This window comes from Homarus americanus, unplaced genomic scaffold (assembly GCF_018991925.1).
Source record: "Homarus americanus isolate GMGI-L3 unplaced genomic scaffold, GMGI_Hamer_2.0 scaffold50679, whole genome shotgun sequence".
Lineage (NCBI taxonomy): Eukaryota > Metazoa > Arthropoda > Malacostraca > Decapoda > Nephropidae > Homarus > Homarus americanus.
The window spans coordinates 24584-40419 of record NW_024749743.1 but is presented as its reverse complement, the minus strand read 5'-3'; the positions used below and the strand labels follow the sequence as shown (position 1 = coordinate 40419).

Sequence of the window (15836 nt, the reverse complement as noted above, 5' to 3'; positions counted from 1 at the left end):
GATATGACCTCACCAGCTTCGGCAATGCTGAGGTCAAAGGTCCTCCCTCCCCGAGTTAAGTCCCGCTCTCTCTGCATGCTTCCCAGATGGGCGCTGTAAACGCTTCTGAGCTTCACCTTGCACAGGATGTAAGGGGGTGCCCAATAAACTAGCCCCCTCGGGGGCAATCTAATCTATGAGCCTGGCCGCACTGTTTGAAAACTTTGTGGTCAAACAGACTCTCACACCCTCTCTCACTACATCCTCAGTTGCCCTATGACCTCCTCCTACAGGAACCCAGCCGTTACCAACACCTCTTCCCTCACTGACCAGGTATCCTTCCTCCTAGTGACAGGCCTGGCACTTGACAATATTAGAGACCTGCCACACTTTGCCATTAACAGATAAATTGTACTGGGAATTTCCCCACACACACTCATCATTCTGTCACTTTATGTAACTTGCTGACAAAACCCATGACCCTTCAGGCTTTTACGCCCTTAATAAATGAGTCATAAAGGCAAGCATGAACTACGCATGCTTCCCAGATGGGTGCTGTAAACGCTTCTGCGCTTCACCTTGCACAGGATGTAAGGGGGTGCCCAATAAATTAGCCCCCTCGGGAGCACTCTAAATCTAAAATCCTCCCTCTGACGGGTCCTCTGCCTCAGCATCCCCTCAGCAACATATTCATAAAATATTATAAAGGTGTGAAATCCAACAAGATAATCTTCAAATATCATAACAGCCTGATATCATCTAAGCCTAATCTGTATGCACATACATAAAACCTGAACTTATATGAGGACGAGCAGCCACTCATGATTTGCCAGTGGGACGGCTCACCCATTAAACTTATGTACTTTACTCCTGAGTTCATAAGTCATGGGTGCTTCCTCCACCATAGCCACAACCGTGCACAACGACACTAGCCCAGCTGTGAGCACCTTTAAAGTCAATACAACATTACAGTCAATACATCACATGCATATCACCAGAAAATCCCTTAGAACCCCCACGTCCAGAGTGTAAGATCAACCATGAAAATGAAAGTAACTAATAGAGAATCAGCACCAGTTACTCAGAAGCCAACAGTTACTCTACTCATTAGTACCATGGAATTTCAGTCTCCCATAGCACGTCGATCTTACACCACACTACCTAACATTTCACTCAGTTGCATCCAGGAGCAGAGCGACAGAGGTAATCCTGCCTCAGTGGGTCAGGTCACTGTACAACCAGGTGTATGCAACCCTCAGATTATATAGTTTGAGCCCAAAAATTCCCCACACACATACACACTCCTTAGCTTTGTTGTAGTATGGTCGACAGGCTCTGAACCGGTCTTGGTGGTTCATCCACGTGAGCGTCTGCACAGCCAAACCCTGGGAAATCAGGGTGCACCCAGCCGGTAAATCAGGTCGTCAGCCTGGCTGCTAGTTCTCGCCGTTGACTTCCTTGTGAGAGTCGCCATTGCCACCGCTATCACCACCTGCCAAGTTAACAAAAACCTGGAATAATCCACCAATTATCCACTGTGTATACCCTTCCCCTCCCCTATCTAATCACTGTATGCTATTGAACTGAACTTGTGAGTAATGTCGAGGTAGCTCACAAGCGTCGTAACCACGTAGGGAGTTTTTCGGCACAGATACTGACACATCCTCATGCCAGTGACGAGAGAGAGAATGAGTGACATGCTCCTCCAAACACACTGAGTACCCTTCCCCAGGAACTACTTAACTTTTCTGGATAGATCTCAAATTCTCCCCTGATTGCCCTTAATTTTATTTATTAGTGTTGTTTTTTTGTTTTGTTTTTTTGGGGGGGGGACTAGCACTACTTTAATATTTATTTATTTATTCAATTCAGGACACGAACGTGCCAACAGTTCTCCAGTAATATTTAAAATGTTCGTGAAAACCTATGACGTCATGCTGTTCATGTCCTAAATATTTACCACAAGCCACAAAGTTGCATCTTCTTGATGGCAAATTATGAATCCATGGTAACTTTTGTTAATATCATAGCTAGCTTGTAAATTTGTCAACAGTGTATGAATTAATTTGATAAAATATACTGCTTGGGCATCAAGGGAGCCAGCTAGTTGCTTAGTACCAAGTCCTCCACTTGGAGCGCTGCACACGAAGGCTTTGTAGGCCTGAGCCTAGATTCACTAACACTGCTGAGATACGAACTACCATAAGAACGATTCACTAACGATTGGCTCATAACTTAATTGTGGTGGTCGTACGAGCCAAAGACAATGGGCCGTATCCCTAGTCACTACAAAGCACGATGCCGATTGATAGTGTTCGTGCTGGTCTATTACTAGTCATCCCGATAAACGAGGTATCGGAAGGGAACAGTGCGCATACCCCTATATTGCTGGAAACAACATCCGGTGCCTACCCCCTACCGATGGCTGCCTTACGACGAATAATAATCATCATTATATTTTATGAAAGTTCTTCCAGTACTTTATTACAGATGTCTGCATCGAATTATATTATTTTTGTGATTTGATAAGTACAATGAAAAGAGCTGGTAATCCGGATAAATCAACTTTCACAACACTGTTATGAACTTGAAACATTGCTAGAATGTTGACATCACAACTCCGACTCGCTGACGACTGCTGAGCCTCATCTTCAATTAACACTTTCTTCTGTTATAATTTAAGGTATGTTTCTTATCTATATTCATTCATACAGTATTTTTTGTCGTCGTAGTAATAAATTTTCAACCATCTGAACCACGAAATGAACTTATTTTTTCCGGAGCTTAGCAAGGCAAATATCACAGGGATGGGACCAGTAATATAGTTTATTATAAAGTTTAATATTTATTTTCGACAAGATAGAAGCTATGGTATACGATTTACAATGTCTGTGTGTGTCAGGCAGCAGTAAGCCAACATAAGTAAGGAGATTTCCTTTTTTTTATTCTGTAACAGAAATATTTACTGTTGTAAGGGCGGAAACGATCTTCCTGCTCGTTACAGCTGCTTACTCGCTTGTTTGCTGGTGCGACTAACACTTGGTTGGTTGGACAGAGGTGAAACCGGCAGTTGCTACTCTTGTCGCGGGCAGATTCACCCCAGCAGCCATACAGTCACTATCCAGCTACCCAGCTGTTTGTCAAATTCTGGCTGTGATCTCATCATAGGTCCTGGACCCATGGGCTGTGTCCCCAGACCTTCACCTATCGACTGTCAATTCTCTGATCATCTACCACTACCACATACGACGACCGTCAGTTCATCTCATTCCTTCTGTGCCCCAGTGTTCTCCTGCCATTTCAAGACAATCCGCCGCTGTCGCTCGAGTGTGGAGTTGAATGGACGCTTCCCTACCCTGAGTGTGGATCACCCTGTTCCAGAACCTTCCCCCAGGGCCACTGCCTTAGGAAATATCTGTTCATTGTTTGATTCTATGGTTGTTTGATTCCATTAATTGCTGACTCCCCTTTATTGTTCTATTCTATCAATTGTTGACTCCCATTGACTGTTTGATTCTATTAATTGCTGACTCTCATTAATTGTTTGCTCCCTTTGATTGTTTGCTTCCATTAATTGTTTGACTCCATTAACTGTTGACTGCATTAATTGTTTGACTCCCGTAATTATTTGATGCTTGTTGAGTGGTGTCAGAGTTTGTTATATTATTTATAGTATAGAGATGTCAATCTCTAACGGTTGTTTGCTATTCCTCAGAAAACCGTTGTCCTTGACTTTCCTTTATTAAGAACCTGATTAGTTTGGTAAGGGATTTCTATCCCTAATTCCCAGGCCTTTACAAGTGGCGACCTTGCCAGGATTGTCTCTGACCTTTGGTTTCTGAGGTTTAACATTCGTTCCGGTGTTGTTTTAAGTCGCAGTGAGCGTGCCTCTTACTGTCTGCGGCCCGGAAGTAAGTGTTGTTCAGTGGTTATCCCTTCCTTCTGTGTGCTAATTTTGTCGCTCTCCCTTGTACTTGGGGAAGTTAATTAGTGTTGGTTGGGGTGCACTGTGGATGCTGTCATAGCATTTTTGTTGTTGTTTCACCTGGTGCGGTTTCTTTATCCTGAGAGTGATTCAGCTGGGCTGGGTGGGGAACAAGGCTCCCTCCAGTCGGATCAAATCATTTATTGGTCTGATTGAGCCACTAGGTGAGTTACCTTTGGCTATTTGCGGGGTAAGTTGTTTATTTTTATCTTTGTTCTTGGCCTTTTGGATCATTATGTCTAGTTTTGAGGTGTTGAAAGGTCAAGCGGTGGCCCTGAGTCTGACAGGTACTGAGATTGGTCAGTATGTGGTCACCCAACAGAATGCCAAGAGAGAGGAACGTCAGAAAGAGAGAGAGGCACTTCAGAAAGAGAGAGAGATGGAGGCACGTCAGAAAGAGATGGAGGCACTTCAGAAAGAGAGAGAGATGGAGGCACATTTAAGAGGTGGAGGAATGTCAGAAAGAGAGGGAGATGGGGGAAAGCAGCAGAAATAGTGAAAGAGAGTTCGAATTAGCTAAGTTGCAGATAGAAAAGGACCTAGAACTAGCTGGGATTAATGCTTCAAGTAGACCAGAATCCTCTGGCCATATACAAGACAATGTGGTAAAACCCAGCTTGCTTGTGTACCGTGAAGAAGACATCGCCTCCTACCTTGTTAGGTTTGAACGGGTAGCTGAGCTGCTTGGTGTAGACCCAGATAGCTATGCTGTAAGGTTGGGTAGCCTACTGAGTGGTAAGCCTGTAGAAATTTACACGTCCCTGTCTGCCGACATCACCAGAGATTACTTCTTGTTAAAGCAAGCTCTCTTGCGAGGATTTAACAAGACTTCTGACTGTTATCGTGTTGATTTCCGCAGAACGAAGATTAGAGCAGGAGAAACGTACCAGCAGTTTTCGATTCACCTGGGTCGTTTGTTTCAACAATGGCTAGAGGCTTTGAGTCTCTCTCTAACTTCATGATATTAGACCAGTTTTTGACTTCTCTACCTCCAGACTTGAGAATTTTCATCAAAGAACACCAGCCAGCGACGCTTGGAGAAGCTGTTTGTCTTGCCGACAACTGGGCGTCTGCTCGTAACGCCTACCCTAAGTCTTCCCCTCCTGTAGTGAAGAACGCGAAGCCTCCGTCCTCCGAGGAACCATCCCCAGGAGTACACAGGAGTAGTTCACAGCCGTGCCGTGTCACAGCTGCGGAGAAGAAGGGCACATTCATTCTCGCTGCCCCAGGAATCCCCTCGCCTTCAAGACTGCTGACACTCCTCAGCCCAGCAACAAGGTCGGATTCTGCATGGAAGACAGGAGCTGCCCCCTTTTATTGTGTCAGTGGAACAATAAATGGGTCTAGGGCATCTACTTTCATCTGGGACACTGGTTGCTAGTGCATTATTGTCTCTGAGGAAGCCCTGCCTGACGCTGACATCTCCAGCTGCCCGAAGGTTAGTGTCGCCGATTATTTAGGTCGTGTTGACCAGTTCCCTGTTGTTAGGTGCTACCTGCGTTGCCCCGATTTCACTGGTTGGTCTAATGTGGTAAGAGCTCCCATTAAATTTGCTAGTGTCCTCATTGGTAATGTTCCAGGTGTTCGTGACCCTAACGACCCGGAATCGTTAAAACTCTCCTCGCCACCAGCACCAGTCCCCACGCCACCTGCTGACGACGACGACTCGCCACCTGCCGACGTCGCCTCGCCACCCTCACACGCTGCCACGCCTGCAGCCAAGGTCCAAGCTGTAGAGCCACGGACGGCGGAGGTGAAACGACCGCATCCCCTGATTCTGTCGAATTTGTTGTCGCTGACTGTGACGCCCAAGGAGTTCGCCAAGCTTCAAGGCTCGTGTGCCACTCTGAAGCGGGTAAGGGAGAAGATGACTTCCGGGGAGGAGGATCAGGTGAGAGATGGGTCGGTTTATAAGCTTGTTTCTATTAATGGGGTGTTACACAGGTCTTGTGTGTCATCCAAGCGACCCGCCAAAGTAGGTCGGTTTTTACTTGTTGTCCCTGCTGTTTGTCGTAGTAACATTCTCTCTGTAGCTCACAAGAGCCCTCTAGCAAGTCACTGTTCTCGTAGGAAAACTTATAGGAAGGTCGCTGATCAGTTTTACTGGCCAGGTATGGGAGCGGATATTAGAGCTTTTTGTAGGAGTTGTGATAAGTGCCCATGTATGTCCGCCAAAGGTAGAGTCCGTCCTGTTCCACTTGAACCCTTACCCGTCATTGCAGAACCATGTTCTCGGGTAGCCAAAGATTTTGTTGGACCATTCTCACCCCCTTCCTCTAAGAAGCCTAAATTACATCAAGCTAATTTGTTAAAGCAATATAATTGCAGGACCCGCATTGCTCATGTCCTTGACGACGTCCCCAAGCTGGAGTTAGTCGAGACACTACCCTGCAAGAGTTCCTGTGAAATTCGGGCGCCAGACTCCAATGATCTCGATTGCCAGTTGCTGCTAACACCTGACGAGATAGAAAAATCCTCTACGACTGGAAATAGGCCCAAACTTAAACCTGGACTGAAGTGGACCCCACATGCAGTTCCTTGATACGGCCTTACGTTTTGGACATCAAGTTACCACCTATTCTCTTATGTGACCCTTCCTTACTGTGCAATCTGTATTTAAGCATTTGTTGTAAGAAGATTATGCTTTGTGTAGTAATCTTAAGTTTTAATCAACCTTACAGTAGATTTTTGTTGGGGGGAGCTGTGTAAGGGCGGAAACTATCTTCCTGCTCGTTACCGCTGCTTACTCGCTTGTTTGCTGGTGCGACTAACACTTGGGTGGTTGGACAGAGGTGAGAACGGCAGTTGCTACCCGTATCACGGGCAGATTCACCCCAGCCGCCATACAGTCACTATCTAGCTACCCTGCTGTTCGTCAAATTCTGGCTGTGATCTCATCATAGGTCCTGGACCCGTGGGCTGTGTTCCCAGACCTTCACCTATCGACATTCGAGCAAAGACTACGCTCCTGCTCGGTTGGGTGGCGGGCACTGGGAAACACAGCTCTGAGTGCTAGCTCCAAAATTTGGGATGTTTTCGAGCCTATTACATTATCTGAAGGATATATAGACTTACCTACTTGTGCATAAGGACTTGAGGATAAAATAAGTATCGTCAAGCAACTATGGTGTTGGGAACTTACTGTTTACCACACGAAAATAACTGCTCGGGGTCCCATCACTCCTGGCTGGGTGTTGTGGGATGTCAACATTGCTCCATGGAAAGTGAATTATCACTTAAGAACTCTACATAGAAGAGTAAAGAAAAGATAGTTTTGGACGAAGTTCTTGAAGAACCTTGAGTTGCGTAGTGATGAGTCTAATACGAGTGATGAGGCACAAGGGAAGTTCGAAAGTGAGAAAATACAGCTACAAAAAGAGGTAGTGAAAAAGAAAGAAATTTCTAAAAGGATGAGGGAGACAAGCTGGCAAGAGGACAGTGAAAGCGGAGAAGTGAGAGAGGAGAAGAGACAAAAGAATCTAGGAAAAAAACGTGTGTGGGTGGTAATAATAATGGAAATAACAGAAAGGAGATAGTGGAGAATGGATCAAGAACAGAGCAAAGTTTGGAATTTGAAGGAAGCAGACAAGAACACACACAAGGTAATGTTGGTTGTGTCAGGAAGAGATTAATTTTTCCAGTCATAAGAACATAAGAAAATAAGGAGTCTGCAATAGGCCGGTTGGCCTGTGCATGGCAGCTCCTGTCGAGAGTTACTACCACTCTCTATCATCCATGAATCTATCTAGCCTCCTTTTGAAACTTTCCAGAGTTCCCGCACTAAAAAGTTGCTTGTCCACCACCCTTTTTCCCATTCCCCTCCCCCCTAAACCCTACTTTTGACTGAATCGTTGCCCGGTATCTGCTCGGATATTATAAGAACTTTTCTATATCCCTTTTGATTCCTTTCACCCCCTTATCTATTCCGCACTCTTCGTCTTTCTAGGGAATGCATGTTAAGTTTCTTTGCTATCCTGATATGGAAGGTTTCTAAGTCCCGGAATCATTTTTGTCATTCTTCGCTGCACCGACTCTAGTGAATTTATACCCATTCTATAATAGGGGCACCAGAACTGAACCGCATAATCGAGGTGCGGCCTGACTAGCGCAAGATATAGTTGCAATAAGACCTCTGCACTCTTGTTACTTACACTCCTAGATATAAAACCCAATACTCTGTTTGCCTTATTTCATGCCCGATGACCTTCCTTGAAAAATTAAAATGGGCAGTACAACTAGGGCGGGAGCATCGCAGCTTTGATCCTCTTTTGAAAGAAGGCACACACAAGCCTTATCTTACAGTGGGGACCATGGAGGCTGTGGAAATGTTGACAACTGTTGGGTACAAGGGATTACTGATGGTTTTGCCAGAGGAGAGCGACATACTACTTACAAAGGTTATAATCTTCAGGTACCCTGTAATACTAGATCTAGAATACTTATTGAATGACGAAAGATTTGTTTGGGTCAAGAGGCATTTAATAAGGGCGAAGAGAGAAGCCAGGTTATTGCTCTAATGAGAGGAAAGGTTCCAGAGAAAGTGTTCATCACAGGAGCAGGGTATAGGAAGGTGGCACTATATGTGGAGGGACCAATAATGTGTCTCAAGTGTTGCAGATGGGGACATAAGGCCTGGAGCTGTCAACTGGACCCACGTTGTAGATTCTGTGGGAAGAAGCATGAATCTAGCAACTGCAAGGACAAGATCAATGCAGGAGAGAAAGTGAAGCCTTGTTGCTGTAATTGTGGTAAAACTCACAATGCTAGTTCAATTGCATGCGAGATGAGGCCACGTATGAGAAGTGACCAACAAAGGAATTATTCAGAGAACACTGAAGAAGTACGCTGTGGTCTGACAGCGACAAGACAGCAGGAGAACACACATACAGTGATCCCTGAGAATGCCTGGCATGAAGATTCAAGAAGGATAAGGACTGTGCTTGCGGCCGGAAGAGTTGTTGATGCCAGGAACAAACAGAGTAATAAACAAGTAGCAATTGAGAGTAGTGGTGAAGCCCTCCAGGTTAGTGATAAAACTGTGTAAGAAATTCTGGGAAAAGAGGTGCGTAAGATGTTTCAGCTTTTGCAAAAGTTAGGTCAGAAAATAGAAGTGATAGAGAAAAGACTTGATACAGTGATAAATAAAGAAAGGGAAAACAAAGCTGTGAATAATGTAGAATTAGAAGGGAAAGAGGAAAGTAAAGAGCTTAAGCTTTTGAAAAATTCAGTGTTTAAAATAAGTATTAAAGGGAAGGAGAGGAAAATAAAGGATTGTGTAGTGCAGGGAGCAACAACTGAAAGTTTAAAAAATGTGTTGGTAAAGTGTAAAGATGCTGATAAAGAATTACTTTTAAGGAAATGGGAATCTGTGCAGGAGGATTGGGCCTTCTTAAAGAATGTGATTGGAAAGGATATAAAATGTGTAAATATTAATCATGGATCTAGCTAGCCTTAAGATAATGTCCTGGAATGTTAATGGTCTACGAAATTGAGTGACAGATGTGCACTACTTTACCCTTAAAAGTAATATTGACATAATTACCCTTCAAGAGACTGGAGACAGGAAAGGCGACCTGCTTAAACTGTCTGGATATAAGGGATTTCACCTCTATTCGGGTGAAGGTATAAGAGGGGTCTCAACATACATTAAGAATTCCATACCAGCAGAACTAGTTGGAAGCCCGAGTAGAGTACAAGGAATAGAAAGTGTCTGTATAAAGTTATGTTTGAAGGAAGGAGACTGAACATAGCATATTTGTATATTTCTGGAGGCTGTTTTGACCTCAACTTCTTACCAGATTGCATGTTTTTGGACTCAACTTTGGCTGTAGGAGAATTTAATGCTCGACATCGAAGACTCGAAACAATGGGGAGAATTAATTGTAATGGTATAAAATTTTGGCAATTTTTACAAGATCACCCAGATGCTTACTTGTTAGGAAATGAGGAAGTGACTCGTATTAAAGGAGGAAGGTTAGACTATGCTTGCATGATAAGCAGTCAGGGAGTCCAGGGAGAATGTGAGATAATACGGGAGCTAGTCAGTGACCATTTTGTTATGTATGTTCAATTACCATTAGGGAAGAGACAGGTGAGATATAGGAGGAAGAGATTGAAACTAAACAAGGATGACACAGAAGTGTTTACCCAAAATATAGAGAAATGGTACAGAAATTATACACCAGTCTGTATGGATAGCTTTTATAATGACTTAGTTGGGGAGATAGAAAGATATTTAACTAAGTCAACACAGAAAAAGATAAATGATAAGACACATGGGGCTAGGAAACACTGCTATACCAATGACAAAATGTTGAAGGGATGGACACAAATGTTAAGGGCAGCACATAAAGATTGGGTAAAGAATGGTAGAAGAGAAGAAGATAGAGAAATCTTCATGGATATAGCCAAAATATGTGGGCAGGCTAGGAAGGAGGCAAGGGAGAAATATTGGCAAGACTTTGCACAGCACATTGGGGAGAGTAAAAACTCAAAGAAATATGGCAGGATATTAACAAAATTAGAGGAAAAAGGAGTAATTTTATTTGTCATCCTCATCCAGAGGAAAAAGCTAATACACTGGTTGACAAGTGGGCTAAAGCAGCTAGTGTTGCCTCCCTGCCTAACAGGACAATAGAAGCATTAGATGAGTGGCAAAATGAAAGATGATTTATTTCATCAGCTCTAAATATTTGTGATGTAACATGTGTAGATATTACTCAAGATGAGTTATTAAATGCTGTTAAAAAAGGAAGATCTACAGCACCAGGCGAAGATGGTGTGACTTGTGAAATTTTGAACTGCTTAGTTGTTATGGAAAATAGTCCATTATTAGATTTATTCAACATGAGCTATACAGAGGGTAGATTACCAACAGAATGGAAGAAAGCGATAGTTATTCCTGTCCCTAAGGCAACTGGTGGATACAGGCCAGTGTCTTTAACATCTTGTTTTTCCAAGATGATGGAGAGAGTATTATTAAATAGGCTTGTATATATTGTGGGGAAAAATCTATCTTGTAATTTATTTGGTTTTTTGTAAGGGAAATGTACTTCAGACTGTGTTATAAAATGTTTATCAAATGATGCAGACAGAGGTAGAGGTTTTGTGGATTTACAAGGAGCATTTGATAAAGCTCACAGTGAAGTAGTTATGAATGAGCTGGCTGCTCTAGGGGTATCAGGAAAGTTGTTACACTGGATAGGTGACTACTTGCATGGAAGGAGAATCTGTGTATGGTATCAGGGATGTTTGTCTGAGGAAAGAGCACTTGAACTAGGCACTCCCCAAGGGGGAGTATTGAGTCCAATGTTATTTAATGTGTTAATGAACAAGATAGCCTCACACAAATATCCCAAAGGAGATGTAACCATCATTTATGCAGATGACATCTTAGTTCAAGGAAACTCTGTAAAAAAACTTGCAGATTGCATTAAATAATTTTTGTGTTCTTTCTCAAAAGATGGGCTTAGTTATCAATGAAGAAAAAACCAAGTGTGAATGTAAAGGAAGAGGAACTGAATCCGTTTTTCTAAATGGAAAAATTGTTGAGAAAGTGTCAAAGTATAAATATTTAGGAATGTATATTGGCTTTACTTGTGAAAGTAAAGAGGCAGAAATATATCATGTCCTCACTCAATGTAGAGCAAGATTACAGCCCTTGAAGGCTCTAGCATGTTGTGGTAAAGGTGCTGGGGTACCCATACTGAGAATGATGTATATTTCTACCAACAGATCACTTATAGACTATGCAGCACCTGTCCTCTCTTGTACTGGTGAAGGAAGGCTACGGAAGCTTGAGATCATGCAAAATGAAGCAATGAGAATAATTTTAGGGTGTCAAAAGAATGCAATGATTGAGATAATGAAAATGGAACTAGGGTTACAGAGCATTTCACAGAGGGTCAATGAAATTAATACAGTTGCAGCAGTTCGATTAATGGGAGGGAACAGTGGGTGTAAATTTGTACAAGATATAAATGATGGTTTAAAAGATAAAAGGACCTTCTGCAGGCAAGGCAAGAGAGGATACATGAATGGATTAGTAAATATTATTAAAAAATGTAATCTGGCAGACTGGTGTACAGCTGTTCAGAAGAGTTGTAAGAATCCACCCTGGGAAGAACGAGAAGTAGAGTTAGACATAGTGCCTCTCACAATGAAGAAATCATTACATGAACCAGGACAGTTAAGGGCTTTATATGAGAATAAGTTTAGTAATTTGCCTAAAATAAACACATTGCATGTATATTGTGACGGTTCAGTTATGTCAAGTGGCAGGGCAGGGTGTGGGATCCTTATAAGACAGCACACAGAGCAAGGAAATGATGACATCAAAATTGGACTTCGGTTGAGCAGTTTTATATCATCAACACAAGCTGAGTTATATGCAATGTTAGTAGGATTGGAAAATGTTGTAAATATGTATAAAGATGCATATTTTGTTGTTGATAGTAGGGCAGCTTTGGATTCTTTGAACAGTGGGAGTCCAGTCTTTGAACACATTATTGGTTCATGTAGAAAATTAGTAAATACAATAAGGAAAAATGGCCATAATGTTCAATTTGTATGGGTCCCTTCACATGTAGGCATTGGTCTTAATGAAGCAGTAGATATAATAGCAAAAAGAGCCACGGAAAAGGCCGAGATCGACATAATATGTACTAAAACCTTGAAACAATTAAGGAGCAAATTACGGAAAATACAATCAATAGAGGATAATTTCTAAAGGAATGAAATATACGAGAAAAGTGAAACAATGAAACATTACCATCATGTTCTCATGAACACAAAATTTACATATGGGAAAGATAGGAGTAGGTGGAAAGATTCAGTGTATATGAGGTTAAGATTAGGATATAAATATTATTGGGAACTTGGAGTTGAGAGAAGTGAGCAGAATAAAGAATGTAGAGTTTGTAGAACATCCAGATCCCATACCCTGCCACATTATATACTGTAATGCCCATTGCTTAATGTATATAGAAATGCCCATATAAATAATGTCCCCATGCAAATAGAGTGGATGTTTAAAAATAGGAAAATAGATGAAATATTAAAGAAATATAGAAATTTAGCATCTAGAATATAACTATGTACTATAACTGATTATATGAAATATTAGGGATTTATGTGAGTCCTGAGAGGGACATTCCTGGACTGGGGTGGGGATGACTTATGTCACTTCATCCCTTTGAGATGTATTAATGTTTTTTGTATCTCAATAAATGTATCAATCAATCAATCAATCACCTATCGACTGTCAAGTCTCTGATCATCTACCACTACCACATACCACGACCGTCAGTTCATCTCATGCCTTCTGTGCCCCGGTGTTCTGCCATTTCAAGACAATCGGCCGCTGTCGCTCGAGTGTGGAGTTGAATGGACGCTTCCCTACCCTGAGTGTGGATCACCGTGTTCCAGAACCTTCCCCCAGGGCCACTGCCGTAGGAAATATCTGTTCATTGTTTGATTCTATGGTTGTTTGATTCCATTAATTGCTGACTCCCCTTTATTGTTCGATTCTATCAATTGTTGACTCCCATTAATTGTTTGATTCTATTAATTGCTGACTCCCATTAATTGTTTGACTCCATTAACTGTTGACTGCAATAATTGTTTGACTCCCGTAATTATTTGATGCTTGTTGAGTGGTGTCAGAGTTTTGTTATATTTTTTATAGCAAAGAGATGTCAATCTCAAACGGTTGTTTGCTATTCCTCAGAAAACCGTGGTCCTTGACTTTCCTTTATGAAGAACCTGATTAGTCTGGTAAGGAATTTCTATCCCTAATTCCCAGGCCTTTACAACTGTCAATAATTATATAAAGAATAAGTACTGATTACTATCAATACAAATAACTGGCTCTAAAATTCTGCAATACTAGGCTCCATCACAGTTTTAATGATACAAGCAACATCAGATACACTGCTCTCTTTGGTTTAAAAAAAACTATTTGCTTCTAAGTTTTACAAACGATATTTTCATTCATCTTGGTATGACTACATTTTTTAGCTATATTCTAAACAAAATCAGGAAAGCACACAGCACAGTAGACAGTAAGGGAGTGACAACCAAACTTGTTTGTCACCAAAACAGCAGATGGGATGCACATTTGTCTACTTGACGCAGTTTTGCTCTGTAGAAGTTTCTAAGTAGCTTGAAATGTGTACAATACAAGGTAGGGGCCCCCACTGCACTGGCATGAGAGATCCGTTTAACTTTGCCATCTGTATAATGGTATTCAATCAACAATAATCACAGATTTCTATAAAAACATTGGTTAATTGAAAAAAAATTGTGTATCAGTCATATTTAATATTTTGTTAGGTTATGTTAGGTTATGTTAAGTTAGGTTAGATTAAGTTAGGTTAAGTTAGGTTAAGTTAAAATTTGATTATGTTAAGTTAAAGTGAGGTTAGGCTAGGTTAGGTTAGGTTAAAGTTAGGTTTGGTAAGGTTGTTTGTTTTTAAGTTAAACGTTTGGTTAGATCCATGTCTTGTGCCAGTTATTCACTGGTAATGTGGGGCATTTTTCCAGGTGGCAGTTGTCCAGGGGGCATTTGTCGGGGGACAATTGGTCATAGAACCAAATTTTATGACAAAATTTCAATTAAGAAAAAACAAATAACATAATAATGTTATGATTTAACAGCATGCAGACCTACAGACAGCACATTGATAATATCAAAGAAATAAGGATGCTAAGTCAGCTTGATGATAGAGGAAGCGACGATTTCATGTAAGACGAGATCCTTTTCAGTTTTATAATGAAGAGGAATTTATTCAGCGCTACAGATTATCTAAGGACAGCACCAGGGAGCTGCTTACAAAAATCAGACGTTATCTTCCAATGTCACTGAGCCATAGAGGCAATCCATTAATTATGATTTCAATACAGTATAGAAATGATAATCATTTGCTTAAGGAACAGCTTGATAAATGTCATGATCATGAAATATGAAGTAGGTTTTTAGTGAGATGGGGATTATGTTCAATCTAAAAAACAGTACTGTACAGCATAAATTTTTGCCCTGTGAGTGCGAAATCCTTAAGACTTTACGAGAAATAGTATCTTATCTTTTCTTTTCTTTCTTTCCTTTCAGGCATTCCAATTCCTCCAGGTTTACAGCTACTGGTTGCCATGAGATACATGGCTACAGGAAATTTTCAACTAACTCTAGGAGACTGTTCAGACATGTCTCAACCAAATGTTAGCAAATATGTCCGGAATGTATCTGCTGCTATTGCCACTCTTGCACCAGATTATATTAAATTCCCCTTTCCTGGACGAGAAGAAGAGTTCATGCAGGAATTTGCCTCGATTGCTGGAATGCCAGGTGTGATAGGCTGTATAGATGGGACTCACATTCTAATCAGGAGCCCTGGAGAGCCAAATCCTGAACTCTACAGGTGTAGAAAGAATTTCTTCTCCATTAATGTCATGGCCGTATGTGATGCACACATGAAATTTACAAACCTTTTTGTAAACTGGCCGGACAGTGCTCAAGACCTCCGCATATTCACAATGTCAAGACTTTGTGAAAGTCTGCAGGCCGGTGAATATCGAGGCTTTATCCTTGGTGATAGTTGATATGCGTTGCATCCATACTTACTTACTCACTCCAATCCAGTACTAGGCATTTTCTCCCTTTCTTACAATAATTGTGCATGGTGTAATAATTTCACACATCTTATCCGCAAGGAAGTGAAAAAGTTGATTCTTGTTATTATCATCTCTTAGAAAGCTTCTCCAATTTGTTGGAGCTTTGTTAGTTTCTGGCATCCTTCGACTGACACTCTGACCTCGTTCTGACCTGGTTTCCGCCTTTAAACTGTTCTTTTATAGACAGCATATACAACATCCACCC

At 41.6% G+C, this 15836-nt stretch overlaps 1 protein-coding gene across 1 annotated transcript; it reads left to right on the top strand.

Annotated features, from left to right (window-relative positions):
- Positions 1-1019: 1019 nt before the first annotated feature.
- Positions 1020-15559, top strand: LOC121853734 (putative nuclease HARBI1). The gene is made up of 2 exons (XM_042348079.1): positions 1020-1182; positions 15072-15559. Exons 1-2 carry the CDS (start codon positions 1020-1022, stop codon positions 15557-15559), a joined length of 651 nt encoding a protein of 216 aa, XP_042204013.1.
- Positions 15560-15836: the final 277 nt, after the last annotated feature.

What these genes read in the sequence shown, in the direction of transcription:
- LOC121853734 (XM_042348079.1), top strand. Translation starts at nt 1,020, where the DNA reads ATGAAAATGAAAGTAACTAATAGAGAATCAGCACCAGTTACTCAGAAG. An exon ending in CCAGGAGCAGAGCGACAGAG is followed by an intron (nt 1,183 to 15,071) that starts GTAATCCTGCCT and finishes CTTTCCTTTCAG; the next exon opens with GCATTCCAATTCCTCCAGGT.